General features: G+C 34.4%; 1 protein-coding gene and 1 non-coding gene across 2 annotated transcripts; both read left to right on the forward strand.

The window, feature by feature from the left end:
- The first annotated feature begins 170 nt into the window (after nt 1–170).
- LOC130892860 (uncharacterized) lies at nt 171–27,212 on the forward strand. The gene is made up of 7 exons (XM_057798537.1): nt 171–403; nt 14,269–14,465; nt 16,894–17,239; nt 23,368–23,523; nt 24,856–24,988; nt 26,468–26,774; nt 26,950–27,212. The coding sequence occupies exons 1-7, from the start codon at nt 171–173 to the stop codon at nt 27,102–27,104; spliced, it is 1,527 nt and encodes a 508-aa protein (XP_057654520.1). The 3' UTR covers nt 27,105–27,212.
- Nucleotides 15,820–15,891, forward strand: Trnac-gca (transfer RNA cysteine (anticodon GCA)). Its single transcript has one exon. It is a non-coding gene; the product is annotated as a tRNA-Cys (tRNA).
- Nucleotides 27,213–27,886: the final 674 nt, after the last annotated feature.

Consider the following 27,886-nt stretch of genomic DNA (forward strand, 5'->3'; position numbering starts at 1 on the left):
GGACGAATAAATTAAAAATTCTAATAAAAGAAAGTTTTTAACGTAATCTTCTGAATCCGGTTCTGTCATCGTCGATCTTGAACTTGATGGTGTCTTCTCCATTCTTCGGCGATACGGAGGCACTTGATGGTTTTATTCTTTACTATTTACATGACGTTGATAGTGAGAGGATGCGTGACAGTGGTGATCGATTTCGGCGCGAAAGGGTTTCCCCGACAAGCCCGAGGCTAATTTTAAGGAGAGTGATGGTGTTAGCTGAAGGGCGGCAATTTAGGGAAGCCGCTGCTGTGCTACAAAAATTAGGTCCGAACACTATAGCTGCCGTCGCCGGTGAATTACCTTTGGATTTACTTGTTGAAGGGCTGCCGCATTCTGCGCAACTTTTGGAAACTTTATTCAATAAGTAAGTTTTTGTTAAATTATGATTCTTTTTTGTTTGATATCGAATAATAAAAGCATTCATTTGACGATAAAATGTCAAAACGACGAATCTCAAATTACATACCTACAAACAATATTTATTTTACACAATAACAAAATAAAATATTTGAAAATTTAGTTTAAGCTGACAGTTTTTTCACAAATTCGTTAATAATATAAAATGCTTTAATTACTAAATATTGAGCCCAGAATATCAAGTTTTTTGCTCAATCAATAAAATAGAAGGTGTCTGATTACAGAAATAGTAGTTACTATACATAGTGGCCAAATAAAAATATAGTAAAATCCCTTCTGCCATGTTTCAGATATCATCTGTCAAAATTCCTCATAAATCTGCCCAATATGTCTAATAAATTTATATTGTTAGTTAAAGAGTGTTAAAACTAAAGAAAAGTTACGTAAATATTATCCTAAAATTGTTTAGTATCGTGGAAAAATTAGTAAGTGGTTACCGGCCAGTAGCTGACACTGAACGTACGCGGAATTGTTTAATGCTGATTAAAAGCCCGCTCGAGCTAAAAATTTCAGCGATTATCTAGATATCTAGAGACTAGGACCATTTTTCCAATAGTAGATGAAACTATATTACAATATATACCTCAGAATAGAACAATGAGCTTTATCCTAGGGAACTTATTCCCAATAATGTGATAACCACCAATTTACATGGTTTGATCTACTTCGACTACCCGGGTAAAGACAGATGTCAAACTATAGGGCAGATTTGATGCGTAATTGAAAAAAAAAACAGCCGAGTTATGAAAAGTTGAAGGGATTTTCGTCCATAATAACAAACAGTCTTACATCTACACTGTCGTCACGATTATACTGGGGGAATTAGGCTGCATTATCCACAGTATTCTCCAGATTTGGCCTTGCGGGACTTTTTTTGTTTCTAGACTGGAAAAAGTCATTAGTTCGCTATAGATTTGAATGGAAACAGGAGGTAATCGCCGTTTCGGAGGCCTACTCGAGAGAAAAGATTTAGTTATTTATATTAATATATTAATAAAAACAAAGTCTTTACCAGGTAGATATAGAACGCTGTAATTCTTAACTAATTAATTCCCAGACGTTGAATATACAACTATTCAAAAGCTCGGAAATATATTAATTAGTACACTTTATTGTTTCATTTTGCCACAATCCCACTACGGAAAACTTATAATTAGTATATATGATGAACTGGAAACTAAATTTGTTTTGAATTAGGAGTAGTGACATATAAAACTAAATAACTAAAAAAAAAGCAATTGAACTGAACATATACCAAAGAAAATAACAAAAATGGAATGAAATAATACCGGTCATTTAACTGCACTTATTTATCGACCGGCTTACTGACGCCTTACATGCACTTGCTTCACTTAATTAATTATTATTAATATTCTTTCCCTCATTTAAAGTTTGATTATATAGGTGAGTTGCTTTAATTGCTGTCCCAGAATTATAAATTTAAGAAAATATCAAATATGAAGAACTTCTTCATCGTTTTAATTGAGAAAAATATATTGCACACTATTTTAAATATAATTGGGTTACTTTTTACACACAGTGTTTACAATAATTCTGTATTTGTTTTGAATTTATCACATTTATAGTTTCGGTGCTGCTTGATATCCGTTCTAACATCGGTATATTCTTGTTTTTGTATCGTTTTGATTATGTTTTTGACACTTGACACATAACTGGAATATCAATTTAAAGTTTCTTTCATCTTCGGTGACAATCTGAGTTTTTTGTTGGTTGGTGAGTGATACCGAAATCTCGCAACAAAATTTGCCGACTTATATGTATGATGTTGCATATTTATTATCTGTTATTTAGCTCGAATAAGAGATTAATTCCTTTAACAGTAATTCTGTTTGTATGCCACTCGTTGGGTTGATTTTTGAGTGAAATAGGGACATTTTTATGTGGGTATATTATATTTTAGAAATATCCTTTTATAGGAAAGATTCGCCTTTTCAGGGCTGAGATTTAGTTGATTTTAAGGAGTATTTTTCCTTTCGTCTGGCATTCGCTCACTGTATTTGTGTTCGCTTTCTATCGAGAGTAGAATCAATTTTCAAAATGAAAAGAATTGAACAAAATCAAATGGCCGGACGAAACGAACAGCTTTCGGAGAATATTTAGTGTATACTATACGAGGGTGGCTCAAATTGAAATCGGAATTTTCATATAAAAGCGCGAAAAATTTGGTGGCTGCACTGTTAGATTAGTCTGTTGCGCAGAGAAGAGCAGGGAGCGTGTAGCTTCGCTTTTTAGTTTACCTACAGCCATGAGCGAGAAGGATGTACCAGTATCATTTGCGCAACACATAGTAGATACTAAGGCGCGCCAGTTATAACGAAGAGGAAGGTATTGTGTACCGTGTTTTGAGTAATTATGGTTGATTTTCTCACTGAATAACAAACTATGAGAACACAGTATTATAATAACCTGCTAAAAAATACGGCGAAACCTGTCTACCGATCAAAATAACGCGATATTCAAATCCGTAGTGTGATATTGCTGCAAGACAACGTCTGATCTGACCGCATACATCTCGGCTTTTGATGAAAAGATTGAACTAATTGGGTTGTGAAAGCACTGGAATGTGATTCATTGAAGGAGGCACTTGCATTCCGCGATTCGAATGAATCCTTCGTGCGCAAAAAGCTTCCGGAGAGGTGGCATAAGTCTGTGACGGAGATTCTATAGAAAAATTGTAGCTTAACAATAAATTTGTTTACAATAAATGTCTAGTTTTTATTTGAATTACCCTCGTATGTGCGAGTGGTTACAGTTGCAGCTGTACTAGTTCTTGATTTGTTCTACGATTTGCCTTTTTTATAACAAACACTTTTCGTATATACCGATTTGTGGAACTGATTAATTTCATTTTTACTTTATTATCAATTTGTTACAAACGCTGTAGATCTTGTCGACTTTTATTTTTGATTAAAAAATGAAAGTTTAGTAGTAAAAACATACAATCTATTTAAAGATCTAGATTATATCTATTAATAATATTCAAATTAGATAAAATATAAACCTAATTTTGAATATGAGATAAAAATATACAAGATAGTATAGATTTCTGTATGAAATAAGAGAAGCTTTCTCCTAATAGAGATGCGAAAGCGTGGACTTCCTTGCACGTTCAAAAATTTTACGAGTATAGTTATTAATAATTTGTTTCAACACCTGCAGTTTCTATTTTTCGTTTAAAACAAATACTACGAGCGCACTTTTATTGATTACACAAAAAAAGTTTTACTAATTGAAGTGAAAGATGTCAAATGTATTTTAGAAATGAAACATCATGTTATGAATATAAAAGAATGATATAACTGTTTACATTTTAAAGCAAACCAATAATAAAATCACCAAAACAAGTGCTTGCACATATGTTAAGTACAACGCTGGATTGTAAAATCTAACATTGCAATTAAGAAGCTTGGCATTTTTAATGGTGAACGTGTTGTCCTACGAATGCTATTTGAGTTGTTTACAAATACTTCAAACATTAATATCAGTCAAAAAAAGGAAACGAGCCAAGTCCAAAAAAAATATACGCGCATGAAGCACTTCGAAGCAAATGGTCGCTTGTTTTTTCAAAATAATTGTACTTTTCGCCACATGGAATGGCCAATTCTCAATAGTACACTAGCATTTGTTTGCAAGAAGTGTTCAGGGAACCCAATCGTTGAATCAGGGAAATCAATCGGAGAAGACTAATCATTCTCCACCTGGACATTGCGAGCTCTGACACATCAAACAAAAACGTTTTCGAACAGTCTAAACATGGAATTGATGGGTCATCAACCGTATAGCGAAATAAATTGCTAGGTCAACGTTTTTCTACACCTGAAGAAGCGGTTCATGCGTTCAAATCACATGTTTTGGAGGTACCTCAATCGATAATTGGTTCAAACGCGTGAAAACAATAAATCCATATCCAATTTTAAATATTCATTTTATGTTTCTATCTTAAAACTTAAGTAGCAGCTATCGAATAAGGGTTTTTCGAAAAATATGATCTGGTTAACCCGATTAAAACTAACTAATTGATTGTTGATAATTGCTCAATAAAAATTATTAAATATTTATGATTTATTATACAACTAAATACATATTTTTGGAGAGTCAACGAAGTAATGTTTTGAATTTGAAATTTCCACCAAAATTTCTTCGGAAACTGGGTTCAAAATCAAGTTCCGGGTTAGGATCCACAATCAGCTGATATATGATCTACCTGATTTCAGATCATAGTTTCTTCTAAGCCCTATAGATACTCTGAAGTCAAACGGATGTAATTAATGACAGCAACGAATCTAATTTTCGATCTCGTCGTACCAAGATATTTATTTTGATATAGTTACTCATATTTAGTCATTTGTAGTTAGAGCAATGCTACTTTTAATTGAATTGAATGTGAGTGTATGTATTCCTAAGTTTTCAGTGTACTTTGTTAATAAATATCTACTCAATGTTATTTTTTACAAGTTTTAGTTTAACTAGAGATTGCCAATGCTTCATAAATAAATAAATTTGAGATTATGTTCTATAAATCGCTTCGTGGTTTTGCTTTCTATATATGACATCAGAATAATTTGAAGGTTTGCTCATAGAAAATCGGAAAATTAATATTTTTTAGGTTAGGTTTAGCTTTACTTCATGATTCATGATTCTTTTGTAGCCTTGTCACCATCACAATGATATAATTAAAAAACGGTCGAAACTCTGCGAAAATTTTTTCGCAAAATTCGCAAATTTCGAAAATTTTTAAACTATTTGTCTTGAAGTACGTTGAAAAAATGAATAACGTTGGGATTTTATTGAAAAAAAAAATGTAATTTGAATAATTGTAAACTAAAGGTATCTAATTTTAGAAGCGACGAAAGATGAATAGCGAACAGGTGGCAAATCTGTCAATCCACCATTGCTCTTCAGAATTCACTGCCTTGACTATTTCAGGATTGTAGTTCAGATTTCAACTACAATTATGAATACACACAAAAAATCCGACTCATTTTGCTTAAACAGCATGAATAAGATGTGGGAAAGTTGATATATGTAATTTTTTAAACAGCCCTCGTAGACGTATTCCATAAAACCCGTGCTATCATGCTAATCCAAATGAACTTATGAATCTTCTAGGTTTTTTTCAACAATAATAACTAACTATTGAACGATATAGGGATCGTAATTATTAATATATTGAAGGTTATGTAACTTCTAAGCTTTCAATATTGTTATTTACTATCGGCCTCGTATATTTTTACGATAATAACTTTGTGCTTCCAGTATACTACTTTAAAACTAAACATCACGTTTCGAAATTGATAGTAACCTGTTTTTCTATCAACATCTATTTCTTCATTTATTCCAAACGTCAAACTTTACTTTCATTTGCCTACATTTTTAAGCGAGTCTTTTTTAGATTAATTTCGCTTCGGGCCACGATAAATATTTAAAATCAAGTCTGGACAATTGTTTAGATGAAGATTTTGGTATTAATTTTGACCTCAATTTAAAATAAGTAATTAGAATGCATTATTTTTGTTGATGTAGAACCCATTAAACAATTTTGCTTTAGGATAATTTATCAGCCCGAATTTAGAGCTAAAGATTTTACCATTTCTTACATTTTTGTTTCTACGAGGGTAGTTCAAATATAAACTGAAATTTTTGAACAAACGGACGAAAAATTAAGTGGCTGCACTGGATGTTTAGCCGGTACCACACAATGCGTCCAACGCTTCCAACGTCGAATGCTGGTATGATTGGAGGCATCGTGTGGTCGTAGGGAGCTTCTCTCGACTAATGTTTTGCTTCCAATATTGGCATTGGAACGTTGGCAACGGAAATTCGTTTTTTTGACTCGCGTCATTGGAATGAAGCTGGAACACTTGTGGTACACACACTTCTTGTCCTCTAGCTACGTGTTTTGTATGAAAAACCAAAGTTGCCGGTATTATCCAGTTTATTTTAAAAAAATTAATATCTGTTCTATGCTGTTCATCACTTTTTTGCCACGTTTTCATTTCTTTAGGTAAGTTTAGATGAAGTTCCAGCCTTCGTCCAATGTTCAGCTAAAGCTGGAAGGTGAATGTTGCCACAAACGTTGGACACATCGTGTAGTACTGGCTTTAGATTGGTCTGTTACGAAGCGACAATCGGTACCGCTAGAAGAATATACCAGTGTCTGTTGCGCAATGCACCAATAATTGTTTTTTGTCCAAAGATAATGTAAAAACCGTGAAAATTTATTAAAAATTACCCGAGCAGTTCGGGGATGAGAGCCTCTCCAAGATTCAAGTGTTTAAATAGTGTTCCGCTTTCCAAAAAGGCTGATGTCAACGTCAATGGTGTAGAAAAACTCATTTAGGCATCAGTTTAGGTAGAATTGAGCCAGATGGGTGCCAAGACTTCTGAATTTTGAACAGAAATTCACACGATGGGAAGTTTACACGCGGTATGAAGAGGAAGAAAAAAATTAATTGCATCACGGATGAGACCACATCATTTCAGACTGAAAAAAAGTCGTTTGTAATGAACAAAATGCCATCCTATGCTTTCAAGAACGTGGATTATAACATAACGAGGCCCAATACTCTTATCATCGCAAACCTATGATGTTCGACATAAATAGAGGATCAGTGGAAACATTCAGATATCTTAAGCTCCATGTATCTTCAAGATGAGTGGAGCTTAGTGCAGCGTCAGGCATACACTAACCCTAAGAAGTATGTAGAGTTTCGCCAATGGGGAATCTTACGCAAAAGGATAGTAGAGCATAGTCTGGTTGCTTGGTACAATTATTGTAGATAAGTCATAAAAGAGCGCTACTTGAATTAGTAAAGTGAGAGGGGAAACAATGATGGACAGGGTACTGTAGTGCAGATTAATGGGGCTGAATTTGACAGGCGAGTTGTTGAGAACCACTGTTTGTTGAGGATGATCAAGGACGGCTCAGAAGACTTCAGATTGGAAGTTTGTCTCGAGTATCCACTTTTCCTAACACGTGTGGAAAAAGATACAAAGATACGCATGTACGAGTGGAGTGCTTATAACAGAATACGGTTATCCCCATGAGATAGTGTGTCATGATTAATAGCTAGTGTCTCAGGAATGAGTAAACATACAAATAATTGAGGCTTCATAGCGACCAATGCGTGCAAATCTTCGTAGACGTAGTGTAAGAAGAAAAACAAATCCCGTCCATATAGTTGAGTACCAATTTATACCTTTTTTTCCAGTTACAGCTATAGATTCACTTTTCCATTATTCCCCCCTTTTATTTCCGCAATTAATAGTTGCATATTTTGAGTCCTTACCTCAAACCCAGTTTTTAGTTGACATACCTGCTTTGATATAATACGAGGGCCGTTTTTTTCCAACCTCCGAAAGACAAGTTGATATAAAACAATAATTTTATTACCAAAAGATTGGAACAGTTACAATTACTTTTTTACATAATCACCGAGGAGATTGAGACATTTGTCTTATCTGTGAACAAGTTTTTCAATACCCTCTTCAAAGAAAGTTGCCACCAATGAATTCAAGTAGAGTACAAAACAGACCTTGAAACTTCTGGAAATTCCGTAGACAGTAGTAATGATGAATCTGCGGTTTTCTTTAACCATCCTGTCAACTCGTTGAACCAGGTCATCTGAAACGACAGATTAGCGCCTTTATTCCCCTTCATCATGCAGATCATTACGGCCATCTTTATACTTTCGACTCCAATCACGCACAACACCATCACTCATGAAGTTTTCCCCTTATACAGACTAATTCTCTCTTCTGCAGCACTATGTCCTTCAGCATGTAGAAAACGAATCACACTTCGCAATTTACACTTGGCAGCGGGAGCGTCAATAATGGCGGGAATGTTTTCGTGGCTGTAGCATAACGCCGACTGACGCCTGAATGTCATCAATAGCGGAGTGTGTAATGCGATAGCTTTGCAATTGCCTACAGCTTATATCCGCTGTCTTCTGCCAGCGTAGCGTCTGCACGAAGCGATCGGAGGTTGAAAAAAAACGGCCCTCGTAATTTCCCATTTAAAATTAATTGAATTTAAAAGCATTACATTATATTAATGTGACTATGAATTTAAGTAGCTAAATTCAAGATTTATGGTATTCATTAAGATTTATAGTAAACGATCTTAATGGGGACTCACATCATAGATGATTGATTCCGGGTGTCCATTGGACACTTAAGGTCCGTTCCGTTACGTAGTTTATTTCTATCGATGTGACTCGAACGACCATTTTAATGTTTGATAGAGGGATTTAAATGTTGATTCTTAACAACTTATTTCAATAAAGTCTGGTCGTATTTGCCATATAAAAGACAGTTTACTGTAGAGGGAAAAAAATTCCCTAATACTCAATTTTTGGAAACTGAAATTATGTTAGAAATTAGTCCTCAACCAAGCAGGGCTGAACTCTAATGAATTAAAATTTCAATTGAGAATTTTTTATCTACAACAAAAATCTCTTTACCCATTTGGAGACACAGTATAGTAATAAAATATTAAAATATGTTAAATCGTGACTGCAACTGATACATCGAGGTCAATATAAAACACACTTATAAAAAACTACCGATAACTTGTCTCAGAAGAAGCAGAAGACAACTTTTTTCAGACGGAAAGAAAGTAAATCTAGAAAATTATGTATAATAGAAATATTCTGAATATTTCCACCATTAACATTAATAATTGGAAAGTGCCTAAATAGTCCAGTCAAATTAGACTTTTTTCAAAAGAAAATTCACTTGTTAGTTTTTGTTCAGTACGCCAATTCGCAGCAAAATGAAGGTCATAACTTTTGTTTATATCATTGTTTAAAATATATATTTTCTTATTTTGAGAAGAAACTATTACTCTGATGAATGTATAGAAAAGTTGTAAGTATTGAAAAAACAGCGCTCTGTTTATAAATGGTGGATTCTGCAGAGAGAAAGCGTCCCGCTGGATTGTTTTCATCTGAAAAGCATGTTGAAATTCGTAAGTAGGTTTATTTTTAGAATGTCCCTGCAAGCTTTTTCTCCTCTGTAGGATTGGTCACTTGATGTGATACAGCCCGTGGATCCGCTTATTTTCGAGTGAGGTATATAACAAACTGTGGGCAAAAAAGTAGATCGAAAAACCAGACGACTTTTTGAAAAGTGTATAGATTGTTTCTTGTTATAAGTACGAGGATGGTCCCAGAAGTAAGTACTTGACCCAATAAAGAAAATAATAAAAATTTGGGAAAAAATATATTTATTTTCAACGTAATCTCCTTTTACACTTATCGCAGCAATGTTCAATAAGTTCTAAACCCTTTTTATAATTAGAAGCATCAAGATCTTCAAAATAACCATTAACTATAGACATCACTTCTTCATTATTAGAAAAGTCTGGGAACACAAAATAATTCAAGAGAGGTTAAATGAGGCGAATAGGGTCCATGAGGTAGCAATTCAAACTCTAATTAATTAATTTTGGTGATTGCAATAACGGATGTGAGAGCTGGTGCATTATCCTGAGGAAACAACATTTACTTCTTAGCCAAATGTGGCCGTTTTTGCTTTATTTCTTCGTTCAAACGTTGTTCGCATAATACTCGCCGTTGATAGTTTTACCTTGTTCGAGATAGTCAATGACAGTTATCCCACACGAATCCAAAAAAACCGACGCCATGACTTTGCCTGCAATTAGAATGGTCTTTGTCTTCTTTGAAGCCGGTTCAATTGTTTTGGATATGTATTGATGGACCTAGGTTTCATCCATGGATATGGAACGTCGCAAAAATTCGGCTTTATTTCTGTGGACCATTGCCAAACACTCGTTGGAAACATCTTCTCGATGCTGTTTTTGTTCCGTCGTGAGCAAACGCGGCACCCATCCTGCGCACAACTTTCTCATATCCAAATTTTCAGTTAATATGCGATGTACCACACTTTTTGAAATTTCTACTATGTCTGCTAGCTCGCGCACCTTTAGTAAGATTATCCAGTACCGCTTTGTGGGTTTTCTCTAACATTAATGGAGTCGTCACCTCATTTGGTCGGCCACTGCGTTGCTGGTCTTCGCAGGACGTACGGCTTCGTTTAAATCCCGTTAAGATTACTGTTGATAATGAATAAGTAGTTTCACAAAGAGTAGTATCTAGTTTAGTTTTTATATTGGTTGGGCTAAGATTTCTCAAAGAAAAGTATTTATTTTCACAACTGAAAATATTCATTAGTGATGGCTGCTAAACAACGTTGCGTCTTCAAACTTGAAAAATATGCTGTATAGATTATCTACACCTGAAGATGTTTTGTTCCCATTTGGCTGGTTAAAAAAATGATCCGATTACAGGAAAATCGTAGAAATCCTTCAACATCGACGAACTGGTTGCTATAATTGTCGGCACTCATCTATAACACAAAGACATCACGAGCATTGAATAGGGTTTAGAAACATAACCAAATGGTCATGAAGCAACATAAATTTTTTTATATTTTGTTTTTTTTTATTTCTTCTAACAATCCGTTAAGTTATTTTTCTCATTCAGGTTTTCTCATCTTAGAAATGTACGTCACCGATTGTTATAGAACGTCCTCGTTTCTAGTAATGTTTTCGAGTTGAATAAATGTTCCCATAATTTCAATTCATAAATTAACTGTGCAACTTGAATATTATCATTAAATAAATCAATCAATTGTTACTGATATATATCATTGGTAATTCCACTTTCCTTTTGAGACATGATTGTATCAAAATATCTTTAGGTGAAGTAATATACCTTCTCAGGTATATTATCATCATTATTTCTTGAAGGAATTGTGAATTAATAGAAATAAGTATAAACACTATTTATATTGGACTACTTGCATGTTCACCTTCGAAACATCTTTTTAGTTTGTTTTGTTAAATACCCTGTTTCTGTTCATTAATGATAAAAAGTGTTTTACCATCTTCTTTTGGTGTAAATTCATTTCAAATCTCTTGATTTATCAGTTTTCTTTGCTGCTCGCTCTATTTGTTACTTTCATAAGTTTGCTAGTCCTGCAATTGAAGAATGGATCTGTCCCTACTCGGAATCCTGCTTTTCTTTATCTTCTTCTAGTCTTTACTGCTGGTCATAGTCTTCTCAGTCTTGCATGTAGTTCTCCCTAATGTAATATATCTGATTATTGCTTTTGGAATCTTCTACTAGCGATGTTTTTCATTATTCCTACTTTCGATCCAACTAATTTTAGAATTCTTGAATGAAAAGACTTGCATCAAGCTGATATTTTGTTGAGCTTGGAACTTCTTGCAATTACTCTTGGTACTGTATCCTAACGCTGTAAATGCATACAATATGAAGGAGATACGTTTTTCTTGTCTTTCTCAATAGAGAGTAGACGTGGTTCTTGATTTTTAGTCTTTGATCCAGCACGACTTCCAAGTATTTGGCCTTGATAGTTCAGGTGATGTCTTCTACCGGAATCTCCACGTTGTTTTCTGTATCGACGCTGATCTTCCACGTTTTACACCAGTTGTCGATTTGTACCATCGCTTCATGAAGCCTGCGCTTTACGACCTTCGGTTAAGACTACTCATTCTTCGAACAAGGTACGCTTTTGCAATGCAGACCGAACTAGTGGGCTAAAATAGGGATTTTTATAGGGATGAATCTACGGTGGGAGAGGAAGAGCCAGCGAGGGCGACTACCCGGGCAATTAGGACCGAAAATGCTTCCCCATTTTTATTATTACGTCACCCAATAAGTCATGCGGAGATACACAGATGGCGCTGCAATTGTCAAATCCATATGACGTGTATGAAGAACTTTCTGAAGACTATGCGTACATTTTCATGTAATTTCGATAAGTCAGAAAAAAGTGACAGCCATTTAAGTGGATCTACTTTTGTTGTTTTCTAAACAATAGATTCAAAATAATTGCGTGTGTTGATTTGTCATCGCATTTTGATGAAACTGCACAAGCTCAGCAATGGCTACAAAAGTGTTATCTGTACTCTGCTCCAGTGAAAGAACCAATTGTTAATGAATTGCTAAAGTTGAACGTGATCGTACAGACACTGATGATGGTGAACCTTCTGGTCGTCCAATTGAGGTGGTTACTTCATGAAATATCAACAAAGTCCTCAAATTGGTTATATCTAATTGTAAATTGAAATTGCGTGAGATAGCTGAGGCCTTAAGATATAAAATGTATGAATATTTGACCATGAGAAAGCTTTTTTCAAAGTAGATGCCGCGCTTACTCACAGTCGATCAAAAACAACAACGTTATGATGAATCAAAGCAGTGTTTGACCATATGTGACAATGGATTAAGCACGGATCCATCATTTCACGGAATAAAAACGATCATCATCTAAGTGAACCACGTCCGAAGCATTCAAAGGCACAACAGTCAGCTGGGAAGGTTATAGCTTCAATAGTTTGAGATGCGTATGGAATATTGTTCATCGACTATCTCCAAAAGGGAGAAACAATCAATAACGAATACTACATAGAGTTGTTGGATCATTTGAATGCAAAAAGCAAGGAAAAACGACCTAATATGTCGAAGAAAAAGCCACTGTTTCACTAAGAAAATACACGAATTCACAAGTCGATGGATTAATTGAATGAATTATACTTCGAATTGCTTCCTCATCCACCATATAGTCCAGATCTGACCTCCGGTGACCACTGGCTATTTGCTGATCTTAAAAAAATGCTTGATAGTAAGAAATTTGGCTCAAATAAAGAAGGAATTGCTGAAACTGAAGCCTATTTTGAGACAAAAGACAAATCCTTCTACAAGTACGGCATCCAGGAGTTAGAGAAGCGTTGGATTGATTGTATTGCTTCTAAAGGAGATTACTTTGATGGCAAAAATGTGCTTTTCTTAGTTAGTCACACTATTTATTGAGTGAAGTGTTAATTATATTATTAAAGATTTCGATAGAGAGCTGTAGGATTTCTCCTGAACTGTCGAGATATTTCGAGGAAAACTAAACTCATATTATGTCTTCCTCTTCCTATTTCATCCATATAATACAATTGTGTTCATAATATTGATGTAAATTGAAGTTATAAACAATATATTTAAGATAATTTGAGAGTCACACTTTGTTTGTGTTTTTTTACTTAGTTCTAAATAGTATTATAATTTCAGTGATATAACAAAGTGAGAAAAGTATTGACCAACATTTATTTTATGTTATATAGCCGTTAGTTTGATTATAATTTCATTATTTACACGTTGGTTAACAATGAGACTCAAGTTTACCTACTTACATACCATACCGTACGGTTAACCGAATATTAATAAGACAAGGAAATCAGATTCTTTCAATATATCAAATGTTATGAATGGTATTAGAAAAGTTATAAACATACTTAAGTTAATTCTTATTGATTCACATCCTTCTTTCACGTTTTCAGATTTCTTGGAAAAAATATGAGTATAGTCCATTCATTTCATCGCTAAAATTAACAATAATTAATGTCGGTTGCTACAGATCTTTATTTATAATAAAATCGAGAGCATACTTTGGATATTGAAAATTAAAGTTTCAAGTTAAATAGTTTGATGCATAAATACCCACAACAACTCAACTCAATACAGAATTTCTTGATCGAAAATGACAAATCTGGCATCGTCTTTTACAGAAAACAAATTCGTGTGTGGGTTTACCAGAAAACAAGGGTTGATATGACTACAAAATATGTGGATTCTATAGAAAAATGTGTAGATTAAGTGAAACTTTTACTGTGGATATTGAGGTAGTTTTTAGAAATAATTGTACCGTACTAATTATAGTAATGAAAATTAGAAATTGTTTTTTACTTTTCAGATTGATAGTTTCGGGACAACGGCCTAACATTAATGCAGATCAAGTCATTTGGCAGCTAGTACGACTCTTGGCTTCACACGATGACCCCACACTCAAAACTAAGGTAGCAAAGTTGGCAAAGGCTCTTCTGGAATATCAACCGAACTTCCATATGGAGATTTTATCAAGAAAAAAGGCATTAGAACAAGCACTACAAGGTATTTACCAATCGAATGTTTAAATTAACTGACAGATACAAAACTTTTTAAGGTTAAGTCACCTCCAATTAACTTTCCAGAATGATTCGATCCCCTTCTACTTACCATTACTTAATGCACTTAACAATATATTACAGTGTACCAAATTTGGTACTTTCATTCTTAAGGGTTGTATAGAAATCAATTGTTTTCGAATTTTGAAATTATAAACTCATCAGGGATGCAGTTTGGTATAGAGATAAATTATTAGATTTTAGTTTACCTTCAGTCTCTGAAGACGATAACTTGGTTATCGAAACGCGCGTCAGACAGTGTAATTGTGGGTGGTGGTGTAGTGGTGGTGTAAACAGTATATTCAATATAGAGATAAATTGCTCCAAATCGTCATATTTTGGGCTCTTATCAGTTTGCTTCGTTATTGACGCCCGCCGAAGTATTTAACGGATCAGTACCAGGAGGATGATGGAATAAAACGGCATCATGACTTTACTTGTGGGAAATTCAGTGCAACCAATAAGCTGCTTAGTCAGATAACTGCAGTGGCCAAAATCAGAACATGAATATATTGTTGATGTACACAATTCCTACCCTCACAAAAAGGGCGAAAAAGTACCAATTTTTACATGTTATCAAAAAATCTTTCGTTCAGCTTTTTATTACTAGAACGGCTAATTTTTCACGTAACCTGATATTTGAATTTAATAATATAGTACGTCTATTTTGTCTAATTGTAAATAAGGTGATCATAATACGAGTACGTCTGCTATTTTTAACTTCAACACCAAATTTGGAAAAGAATGACTCTAATATTTCCATCTACCAGATACTTCAAATTTGGATTACATATATTATTATTTCAAAGTACCGTAAAAGTGTTAGCACATGATATAACAGTAAGCTACAGATGATATTTATGACAGACAGCTGTTATTGTTTATAATAATTCATATCCAATAAAGTACGGTGAATATATTTGTAATAAAAGTTACAATTTTTTTTCTTCCTGTCTCTAGCGTATGTCAATTTTACAGTTTCACATTCTAGAAGACAGCAGAGTCGGATCAAGAACATCTACAAAATTTTCATTTATCAAAATCAAATTTAAATATAATATTAACTTTTGTTAAGAACTTTATTTTTGCTCTATTTGTAGGTACCTCGTATAATTACACAATGCAAAAGTCGAATTCGCAAATTTAAATATGTAAAATCATTCTCACCGAGTCCCAAAGGGCAAAAGCATTTCGCATTATATTTTTTAACAATAATGAAATTGCTTATAACAATTTAAAAAATTAACATTATTATTAATAGTAAGTCGCATTTATAATGGTATAATTCATTTGTTCAACGTGGGGATATAGCTCAGTGGTAGAGCATTCGACTGCAGATCGAGAGGTCCCCGGTTCAAACCCGGGTGTCCCCTATACTTTTTTTTTTACTTTAAATCAAATAAGTTAAGAATTAATAATAAATTTAAATATAGTTGGTTCATTAAAATTATCAGAATATGTATTTTAAAAATTTGGATACAAATGCTCACAAAAATTACTATTAAATGTATACAGTAACTTAGTGAGCCATTACTAACGAATAGAATACTATATTTTATCTACAGCTATAAGAGAAAAAATACTAGGCTCAGATTCGTCAATATTTGGAGTATTGCTCGCACATTTGGAGCTCAGTTCCCAAGCATACTGCGAGGATGCTAGACTCAATACAGAAGTGAGCAATTTGACTTATAGGCGATCTAGAGTAGACTAGAAGCTTTGAAGCTCAGAGCATAGAAGAAAAGTCGCTGACCTGACTCTGTTTTACCGATACTACCATGGAAGAGGCTCTTCCAATCTATTCAACATAATCCCACCTAGTGCAGTATTTGGTAAAGCTACATGACAACCAGACGTAGCTGATGAAGACCCTAGTTTGCTTGCAGATCCTCAGAACGTCAATTTATCGAGACTCCTTTCTTCTGATAAGAGAAAGCCTGTTGAATCACCTGCCAATGCACCTCTCCCCCAAACACTACAACCTACAGAAGTTCACACGGTAGGCATCACTCGAACTACTCGAGTGTAATAGGGTTTAACCTCTTGTGCTTGCTTTTTCCATAAAAAAATAAGGTGGAATTCCTTTACCCTTCATATTATAAGCAGTACTTATCATAATTGTACTTTGTGGTACTTGTGAATTACTTCTATAATTTTCCTTCCGCATAATAATTTGTTACTTATGTTGTCGTCGATGTAACCTTCTCAACTGCGGTTGGTTTCCACCCTCCTAGGTTAGCCGATAAGAATTAACATATTAACCATTAGAGTAATTGAAAATGAAGAATTTAATATAGGTGGATGCAGCTGAAGATATTTTCGACACATTGCGTACAAATAATTTTATAAATCTCTATGTAATTTTTTTGTTTCAGGTTTGGGTTGTCATGGACTAACACCAAACGTCTCTGGTCTAACTCATCTTCACGCAGCTCTTAAAACGGAACTACAACTTCATATAGACGTCTACAAAAGTGCTCTACACCGATTAGATGAACTGCATTTGATCTCAGTTGATAACAAGAAACCTGTAGACGCCTCGCATCAGCGCCTCTTGTCGTTAAAGTTGAAAGAAGTTCAACAACGATTGATTGATAATAAAACTTTATTGACCATTCTCGATAAACCAGCGTTGAAGCAGCTGGAAGTTTTAGTTGGGACTCTCAGCGATAGAGTGCAGAACGATAAAGAAGCTCTATTTTGCGTGTCTCAGCTTAAAAGGTATTTAGTTCATCTACAAAAACAAAAGTTTTTGGAAATTTACTCACATTAATTGAAGGAGAATTGCGATCGAATACATAAAATTTTAAAATCATAAAAAACAAAAACAACCCTCAGATTAGACATAAATATGAAGTTTATTGATTTTGGATGCTTTTCAATTGTTGTTTTGAAACTTAAATCGGTCCAATTAAAGGCTATGTGACTTTAGGTCGTTACAAATGACGTTGAAGTTTGATAGGTTATGTCGTTACGAATTTTATAGAATTCGTTTTTTCAAAATCTAAAAGATAGATTACCTGAATGTTATTCCAATCAGTTTTTTTATTAATACCCCAACTATTTTGAATATAAGTTTTTTTGTGGTTATTTTCAGTTGTTAAAAATTTAGCAGATTTATAATCCACAGACTGATATTCATAGAAAACGTGTTCGGTAAGCGAGCATCTGTCAGGGAATAATTTGCTGTCATTTTTGTGAGAGGTAAACCGATAAGTGAATGACCAGTTGAGTCGCACAACATGTACCCCAGAAGGGAACGGCATATCGGAGATGCGACTCAAAGAGGGCATAATAAATTGTTAATACAATAAGCATTAAGAATTTTACAGATCAACGACGTTAATGGTGGTGTTATATAGTACAACAAGGGTGCAATGTTTTTTTATATGACAAAACTCTATTTTTACTAACATTGAGACACAGAAGAGCAGAATGTCCATGATTTAAGACTGTGTGGACTGGATATAGTCCTATGAATTAACCTTGCAGCCTAGCAACTGAAATCATTTTCATTCTTTTTGAGAAATACTTCTCGTAACTCAACCTAAATGCATTTGAAGTCAATGGTGAAAGCCCCATTGTTTTTGTTTCCTGATTTTTGCATCTTCTACTAGATTTTGTTCTGTATAGGGAAAACCATGTGAATCATGCTTGCCTCCTTGTCATCTGTTTTGTTGTCCTATTTCCATATCTTTCAGCCTATCATCTTATTCACTATATTCTGGAGAGTGGTAATAAGTTTTCTCTCCTCAATGCATCTCATACATTCTAATGAATAGTACTCTGAATATTTAGAGTAGAATCCTTTGGTACTAATTTTTACATGTCCAGTGAGTTAATTTACCCCACACTTTCAGTTCTGGTAGTTTTCTACTAGTTTCTTTTTTGATTTGTACGTGTTTTATAAGCATTCTTTCTTCTATCTGGAGGTCTAGTGGTGACAGTATAGCTGGAACAAGCAGGAAACTACTAGACTGTCCAATTCAAGTCCATCTCATGCTAAATTTCCTTCATTTCATGATATTGATCTACTAGAATGGATTTTCCGGCATCTTTGGTGATCTTTCTACTGCCATTACATGAAAGCTCATAATTACGCGTTTGGAGAACTAATTTATCGTCTTCTGACACCGAAAACAAACAGTTTACTTTCAGTGCTGCTTCTAATATTGTTTACAAACTTTTGTATACCTTCCACTTTGTATAAATTTAGAGTAATGCGAATTTTGCACTTTAAGAATCTTTTTTATTCTTGTTATATTTGTTTTTTTTTTTCAAAACTCCCTTGAGACTTGTTGTGAACGAGATACAACCATACATCAAGGTCACCGCTGTGAGCCGCGACAAGAAAATTATTAAATTTTCATCCGAACTTGTTTACATTCCAAATCGACATACATATATAGGCTCCAGAATTAAATTTTCCAGAAATTCAATACTTGGCTTTAAAACCAGGTCACAGAACATGTCGCGTTGGAAACTATTGACTATTTTTGTATCTAATATAAATAGTAACAAAAAAAAGACATAATAGCCATTTACTCAACAAAAGCTCTGCTAAATTAGAATCATATTGACGTTCCCAGTAAGTTTGGCAGAACATTGATGCTACCTGAAAGTGTGCCGTTTCCCTGTATGAGTAAAGTTATTCAAGTTGTTGATAATCTGACACGGGGCCATCTTCCAAGACCAGATGACCCTAGACATTACACAGAGTGGGGCCCTTTTGTACTAAAATGTTCTCAGTATACAAGACTTACATAATATTTTGAAAACAAATTCGGACTTGATGCAAAAATTTCGTAGATAACGTCTGCCGAATTGTTAATAATCTGTAACTTTTACAGGGACAATCTGTACAATCTAAAGATAGCAAAAATGTACATTTTTAGATCGTTGTACATACCAAGGAAACCGTTCGCCATAAAGAGACATTCTAAAGAAAATTTGTAATTATTTACCGGCGTTCCATACCTACACCAAGGTTTCAAGATATCCCCACAAAAATAAATCCATTGTATTTAATTCAGGGGAACGTGGTGGCCATGGAAATAAACCTCCCCGACCAATCCACTTATTACCAAAAATTTTATTAAGATGACTTTTTACATCATTTAGAAAGTAGGGAGGGGCTCTAAAGTTGGGGTTCGTTTAGTTCGTTGTTGACTTTCCTCAATTTTTTTGGTAGGACACTCCTATAACATCATTTTATTAAAAATAATGGAAACTAGTTTATTTAATTTATGTAAGCAAACCTATTTACCGTAAGCCTCGATCAACCTAACCAAAGATCTACAATCGGGTATAATTCTGCCCGGAAAGTGTTCAGTATACTTCCTCTTCTTTTTTTTTTCCTCTTTCTCCACCTTTTCACGCATCTATTTTCTTTCATTTTATGTATATGTCTTAACCTTTTCGCTCTCTCTGCTTTGATTATATGGATCTGTAGATTGGATCATTACAGATGTAAACTTAAAAACTGCGCTCCGGTTGAGAAAGAAAAACCTTTGCAGGCAAAATAATTAGGGACAATCTTGTAGGAAGTGGTTGAACTAGGATTAATAAGAAAAAACGATTTAATAGTTCGCAAAAACGAACCTCAAAGAAAGAATAAAAATAATACAAAAGAAGAATAAGATGAAAATCTATCAGGAACTGGTACGAAATCTCAATCTTCACGGAGGTATACGTTATAGGTGTGTATTCGAAGAAACTGAAAAGTGAAGGAACCAGGTAGGATTCACAGCAACGGAATCTGAAATATCAATGAGCTGTTTCGACGCCAGAATTCGTGACATTGAAGGAAGCTACTGCCACCACCTCGTAAAGAGGATGCCAAAAATCAATTACACCGATAGAATTGTTAAAAGATGTTTTTGGCACAGAAATCAGAACGAAAAATCAGGATATATTAATGCAAAGCACAGTGGAGGATGGAGATGTTTTGGAGAAAGGACAATTCGACACCTGGTAAAAATTGAAGGGATATGATGAAAGAAGGCTATAGAAAGGTATTAAAATAAGTGTAGTACTGGCCAGCACATTCTTCGAAGCTGTACGAAGAGTATTTGATAGAATTGGAAAGAAAGAATTATTGAGAATAATTATTGATGACATATTTTTAAAAAGATTTATAGCAAACTGACATTAAGCATCTCTTAAACCATAAATTTTATCGAGTTAAACAAAAAGTACCTTTTTGTTAGAAAATCAATGGAAAAATTAATTTTTCCTATTTTTAGATTGTGCAGGTTGTCCCTGTAGAAGTTACGGATTGTTGACCATTGAGCATGAGCCGTCCCTGGCCTTCAGATAGTAGGGTTTAATTATTTATTCCATCAAGCACACTACATGGACATATGTAATCATTCATTAAAAGTTCATAATGTTCGAATGTATGATTTAGAAAATATCTTATATATAAAATTCTCGTCACAATGTTAGTTACCATACCCCTCCGAAACGGCTTGACCGATTTTTATCAAATTTTATATGCATATTCAGTAGATCTGAGATTCGGCTACTATATATTTTTCATACCCCTAAGTGATAATGGTTGTCTACCCCTAACATTTTATTTTTATTTTTTGGACAAAATTTTAATTTTTAATTTTTATATAATGTGCCATTAAAAAATTATTTGGCGGCACTCTGTTAGTGCTTTCAGGAAAAGTTACTATAGATGAAACTGGATGCGTAAATTACCGACCGATTTCTGTACAATCATTGATTCGCAAGATGCTCTCATTGAACAAATATTTCCCGATGTACACACACAGTACATAAATCATTAATGGTTTGCAGAAACAGCAATTTTAGCGGCAAAAAATGTGAACGTTGACAATTTAAATCTGAAGATACAACAGTTGTTGTCAGGGAACTTGGTATCATACAAATCTATTGATACAGTTTGCGATGCCAGCGGAGCTGTAAATTTTCCAACAGAGTTTTTGAGCTCACTGAATTTGCCAGGCATGCCACCGCATAATTTACAATTGAAGGTTGGATTTCCGATTATTTTCCTTCGTAATTTGAACCCGCCACGGCTGTGCAACGGTACGCGATTATTATATCATTCAAAAATTAATGAAAAACATTATCGAAGCCAGCATTTTAAATGGTAAGTTCCGAGGTGAAAATATATTGGTACCACGAATCCCTATTATACCTACAGATGTGCCACTTCAATTAAATGTATTCAGTTTCCGATTGGCATTTGCAATGACTATCAATAAGTCGCAAGGCCAAACGATTTCTGTTTGTAGCTTAGCTTTGAGCACACCATGTTTTTCACACGGACAATTATACGTGGCATGCTCTCGAGTGGGTAAACCATCCAGTTTGATCCAGTTTGTTCGTGTTAGCTAAAGATGGGCTAACAAAGCTATTGTTCACGCTATAGCATTAAGAGATTGATATTGTTTGTTAGTGTTACTGTCGTAATTAATTAATGATATATATAATTTTAAAGAATAAATTATAATAAATAAAATAAAAAATGTTAGGTATTTTGTTATTTTTATATTCGCTCATCGCTCACAGACCTCCATGCCTCTTTCACTCATATACCACATCCTTACACACTTACAATAAGTTGGTTATTTTTTTTTTTTTCTACACTAGAAATTCCCTAGAAATAATTTATATGGCAAAACAACGTTTGCCGGGTCAGCTAGTACTTAAATATAAGTTCGAGGGTTCGTATGAGAAATTTTTTCTCATGTCACATCATTATTTTCACGTCATCTACAGTTTTACGTAAAAAAGAAGTTTATGCAATGTTTCTGTATCTAAACAATTTTTTATTGATACATTGAGCCTGATATTTTAGATAAAATTTGTTTTAATGATATTATAATTGATTTCGTCAAACCCTCTTATATATTTTAGAAAGAAATGCGTTCAATAAATTATTTTTTTTTACTATTATTTCGTCCTTAAGTTACCCTTTCCCCCAGAGCCTGGCGCCCTAGGCCTGTGCCTCCTGGGCGTAAACATAAAGACGATCCTGATCGGAAGTCATCCCAAGCTTTACTTAACATGGTTTTTAAGTCACAAATGCACAAAGGATGCTATTTTCTTCCTCCTAAATATGTGTACTCTACCTTGAACAGCCATCACTCCACTGCAACAACTTTTTGTGATTTTTCTATCGAATGTGTTAATAATAATATTTTAATCAACAAATTGCAGTACTATGGTTTTAGGGTTAAAACCTCTCGCATGGTTTAAGACATACCTTACCAACAGAAGTCAGTTTATAAAGATTGATACAACGATTGACGTCGTTGGATCTGTAAATTCCTTAGTGCTTTTTGTGGACGAATTCCTTGAACTGGGAGTTACATATTACCGCCTTATCTGAAAAATTAAGTTCCTCCTGCTCTGTACTGAGATCAGTTTCCAAAGAACTGAACTTATCCACCTCCTTAACAGTTATTATGTCCACTCCACGTTCAGAATTAGTTAACTGCTCAATATTTTACAATGCAAAAAAATGCACAATCACTTGTCAATTGAAATCAAATCAATAACATCTTTTCCCGCATACCGCAATAATTTGAGGGCATATTTACTGGAAAGTGCCTTTTACTCTGCAAATGACTTCTATTCTAATATATATATACATAATATTTAATTCCATGCTGCATACTAGTTCAATTTTTGTTATGGACTTGTATACTAATTATTACCTATCCCTATTACCTATAATTTTGTTACTCATTGTGGTTTTCTTCTGTATTTTTTTTGTTTTTTAGTTTCTACAAGCTTTTGTCTATAAATTGCAACAATTTTTTGACAATAAAGCATTTCTCTCTCTCTATTATTAACAATTATAATTGTAGGCTACAGCCTGTACCTGAAGACATACCTGTCGCCACAGTATTAATGTCTTTCTCAAGAGGATGTGGAGCTTTGTTGGATTTGATGCAAATACCTCACAGTCCCTGTCACAGTGACACCGGATATCATTCGGAAACTGAGAATGAACAAGATATAGGGTAAGTAGAAAAAATGTCACTGCATCCCTTAGAACATTGTAGATTTTAGATGAAACATTCATTGCAATTGTCCTTGGTTTTGATAATAATTGATGTAACATTTGTATTAAGATTAACTGCATGTTATAAATTATTTACTACCCTGATTTGCAGCCCAAAGTACACGGAAAAGATATCTAAGCCTAAATTACAATTGAAATTTATATTGGCCACATAACACACACCTTAAGTATATCAAACTACGAAGAAACGCCATTCCAAGTACGAATTGCAGTACATTTTAGTCGATTATTATGTATACGAGAGAAATTAAATATAATTTCAAATACAAAGATTAATACGGTCATTGTAAACCATTTTTCAAGCAGAAATTTATGCAATTGAAAAATGTGTTTAGTTAAATCTAAAGAGGAACTATCGCAAAAAGGAGATCATCATCCTGTCCGATAATCCAGCAGCCATTAGAGCTCTAAGCTCCAATATGCTAAAATCTTAACTCGTTTGTGATTTCCTAGAAAAATTAAACGAGCTAGTCAAGAAAAATACTACAATGGATTCTGTGACATACCCTTCTGTGGTATCAGCTATAGAACAACGAAAAAAACTCTGGAGAGACAGGTAAAGACTCTTCTATATACTAACAGGAGCTCTATCGGGGCACTGTTGCCGCAAAAAACACCTGAAGACGCTAGACCTAGCAGATAATGCAGCGTGCAGGTTTTGTTGCACATTCTCTCTAAGTGTGAAAACTCCAGAGCACTACACCTGGGCGCTTTTGAAATAGAAGACAAAGATCTCTGGCAATTAAAGCCATCCCACATCATAGACTTTTTAAAAGTAGTAGGATTAATAGATCAGCTGTAAATACTTGGTTCTTCAGTATTGCAGCAAGAAAGGGGGGCACAATAATTCCTTTGTGACTTGAACCTGGGACCTCCCGCATGTTAGCCTTGTACTCTAGTCACAACGCTACGGAGACCTTTATAATACGCATTACTGATTAAAGTATGTTTTTTCACGCATTAGTGCGTAAAGTAAAGTTTTACGCACTCGAAAGTGTTTATAAAGTACCTACTTTACACGCGGTGGTATAAAAAATATATTTTGTCAAGATGGAACTATAAAGTAGATGGAAGTATAAAGAAAGTTACGGAAGGGGCGAAATCTGAATGACTAATCATCAAGATATAAGAATAACATGAAATAAAAGAGTTAATGGTTGCATAATCAATAGGTTTTGTATTCTATCTATTATATTTATTCTGCTTCAAATGTAATTAAAAAGACAACAAAATTGTACAACCGTATTCTGTTTATTTGATTTCGTTTTAGGAAAGACGTAATTAGCAAATATGAGTCACTTTACCGTCAATATAGACCTAGAGCACTTGAAGCGCTCAACTCGATGCCTGATTTGATGCATGCAACACAACTTAAGTCGAAAATATTATTTTCCGTCGTTGTGGTGAGTCATCTTTTATTTTTCTTTGTGAGTTACTTCTTGAAATTATCGAAAGCCAGTTAACATATATTCAACATCATTCAATAGGTCGTGTGACTGACACACAGATGGCGCTGCCATTGTCAAATCCATATGACGTTTATGAAGTACCAACTTTCAAAAGACTATGTGTAAAATTTCATGACATTTCGATAAGTCAGAAAAAAGTGAGAGCCATTTAAGTGGAGCTACTTTTGTATTTTGTGTGTCAATTTATCATTGCTTCTTGATGAAAAAAAAAAATACTGTACAAGTTCAGCAATGGCTTCCAAAAGTGTTATCCGGACTCTGCTCCATCGAAAAGAACCATGTGTTATTGGTTTGAACGTGGTCGAACAGACACCGATGATAGTGAACGTTCTGGTCGTACAATTGAGGTGGAAAAAGTCCACAAATTGCTTATATTTAATCGTAAATTGAAATTGCATGAGATATCTGAGGCCGTAAAGATATCAGAAGGCATGAATATTTGACCAAGAGAAAGCTTTTTTCAAAGTGGGTGCCGCGTTTACTCATAGTCGATCATAAACAACAACGTTATGATGAATCAAAGCAGTGTTTGACCATGTTTACACGTGATAAATCAGATTTTTTGAGTCGATATGTGATAATGGATGAAACATGGATCCATCACTTCACTCCTGAATCAAAACTATCATTATCTGAGTGGACTGTAGCCGATGAACCATTATTTCGGGATGAGTATGGAATATTGTTCATCGACTATCTCCAAAAAGGGAGAGGCAACCAATAGCAAATACTAGAGTTGTTAGATCGTTTGAATGCAGAAATCAAGGAAAACGTCGAAGAAAAACCACCAAGACAATGCACCGATTCACAAGTCGATGGCAACGATGGTTAAATTGAACGAATTACACTTCGAATTGCTACCTTATCCACCATATAGTCCAGATCTGTCCCAAATGACTACTGGCTATTTGCTGATCATAAAAAAGGCTCGCCAGGGAGAAATTTAGCTTAAAAGAAGAAGCAATTGCTGTAAACCGCACAAATGATTGGCGTCTATATCGAGTAATTTAGGTCAGAAGAAATTGGTAATTAGCAACCTATAGTCCTCATCTTTCGAGGCGATTGACTGTGCAACGCTTTTTTGATATAAATTTGAAACAATGACACTGTCCAGATGAAATAGTGACTCTTTCTGAATGTATTTACAGCTTTTGGAATCGACAATTTTATTTGTGGATTCGGGAATTAATCTGGCGACTCCAGAGCCCATTTACCGAACAACGTCATTGTCTACAGTCGTTTGCCTTCATCTATTGAAGAATTTTGTACATTTGCAGACTCAAGTCACTTCTGAATAAGACCAATTCTATCGAAACTTACGTTTCTAAATTCTTTGATTTAGTTGGTAAAAAATTATCACAAATACTTCTCTGTTGAAACTAGTATATATCGTTTATTGACTTGCATTTTTAGTTGGCTTTTAGGACCTGCAAAACCCTCAGAGAACACAAACTCCTACAAACTTATCGTACCCTTAACCTCGATCCGCATTCAACTAAATTTCTATCACTTCGTCTCGAGGTGATGCGTTGTTTAGCGGCTTCCGCAGAAAGTTATCCTCTTCAAGAAGCCGAGAATCAAGTATTAGGTTTGGTTTGCGAAACTTTGAAAGAATATAAATGTTTAGAGAAATGCCAAGAGTTGAGAAGATACGCAGAAGAAGCTACTAAAATAGCTTGGCAACTGGTATGCCAAGTACCTCCTTACGAATTAGACACAGGTGAGTCGTAGTACTGGTAAATATACCACTCACAAATATTCATTTTGAAAAACGTTTTGATTGATAAATCTTGAGATTGAAAGTAAATAGTTTGATTCTGTAGACGAACTACGTGTCGGACAGTATAAATATGTGTTAGTGTACTTGTAATGTATTCAGTATTGTTTGTTTCCAGATTTTCAAACGCCAGTAAGGTTGCATCCAGAAAAGCATCAACGTCATCATACATCATCAAGAAGCAGTGACATCGTTAGAGGTTTCTTGTGGCCAGCACTAATATCGGAGTCGAATTATGTTTATAAAGCAGTCGTCGTTACTGACGGCACTTGATTTTTACTTTGATTTTTTTAAAATCATATTGTTTTCAACCCATGATACATTATTTAACTATTAGGCGTTTATTTAGGTAGAAGATTTATTTTGTACGTCTAAAACCAAATTCAGGACCCTCTTTGTTTCAGCATTAATGATTGTAGATTAATGTATGTCATTCATTTACTGCTTGCATGAAAATCTAGCGATTTATACCAATGAGTAATATCTCAAGAGTTTAAAACAAAAATATGCCGCCCAATTTGGTCTATATTTTGATTTTATTATTACTATATCAGTCTCTCGTAAATGCAGCTGCGTCAAAATGGAATCCGTACCATATTCGTACAGGTCTGTCTTTTTTTCATTTGCCTGTTATATAGGATAATTAAGGAAGTCGTACCTTTACTGTACTGTGCAGACTCGATAATCCGAACTAATAAAAACCAAGTTGATTCGGATTAACAATTGTTTCTATCAAAATCTTTATTATGAAACGCAATGCAAGTAGTACATAGTAGGCGCGGATCCAGGGGGGATCATGGGGGTCATGACCCCCCCCCTAAACCCTGATTATAGGCCAAGAACAGGGTTTTTTTGTAAAAAACGTACGGGAACAGGTATTTTTTTAATTTGTTCAGGGGTGTCCCCTGAATGTAAATCCAAGTGGGCGTCATGGGGGGGGAGAGCTCCACTTCAGCCGACATCTTGAAAAACACGTTTTATTAAATATCTCACGAACCGCGCATCGTACGACAAAAATTGCGGAGATCATTATTGTAGATAATAGTATTTGCCAT

This window comes from Diorhabda carinulata, chromosome 4 (genome assembly GCF_026250575.1).
Source record: "Diorhabda carinulata isolate Delta chromosome 4, icDioCari1.1, whole genome shotgun sequence".
Taxonomy (NCBI): Eukaryota; Metazoa; Arthropoda; class Insecta; order Coleoptera; family Chrysomelidae; genus Diorhabda; species Diorhabda carinulata.

What these genes read in the sequence shown, in the direction of transcription:
- LOC130892860 (XM_057798537.1), top strand. Translation starts at nt 171, where the DNA reads ATGCGTGACAGTGGTGATCGATTTCGGCGCGAAAGGGTTTCCCCGACA. An exon ending in TTGGAAACTTTATTCAATAA is followed by an intron (nt 404 to 14,268) that starts GTAAGTTTTTGT and finishes TTTACTTTTCAG; the next exon opens with ATTGATAGTTTCGGGACAAC. An exon ending in TCCTTACGAATTAGACACAG is followed by an intron (nt 26,775 to 26,949) that starts GTGAGTCGTAGT and finishes GTTTGTTTCCAG; the next exon opens with ATTTTCAAACGCCAGTAAGG.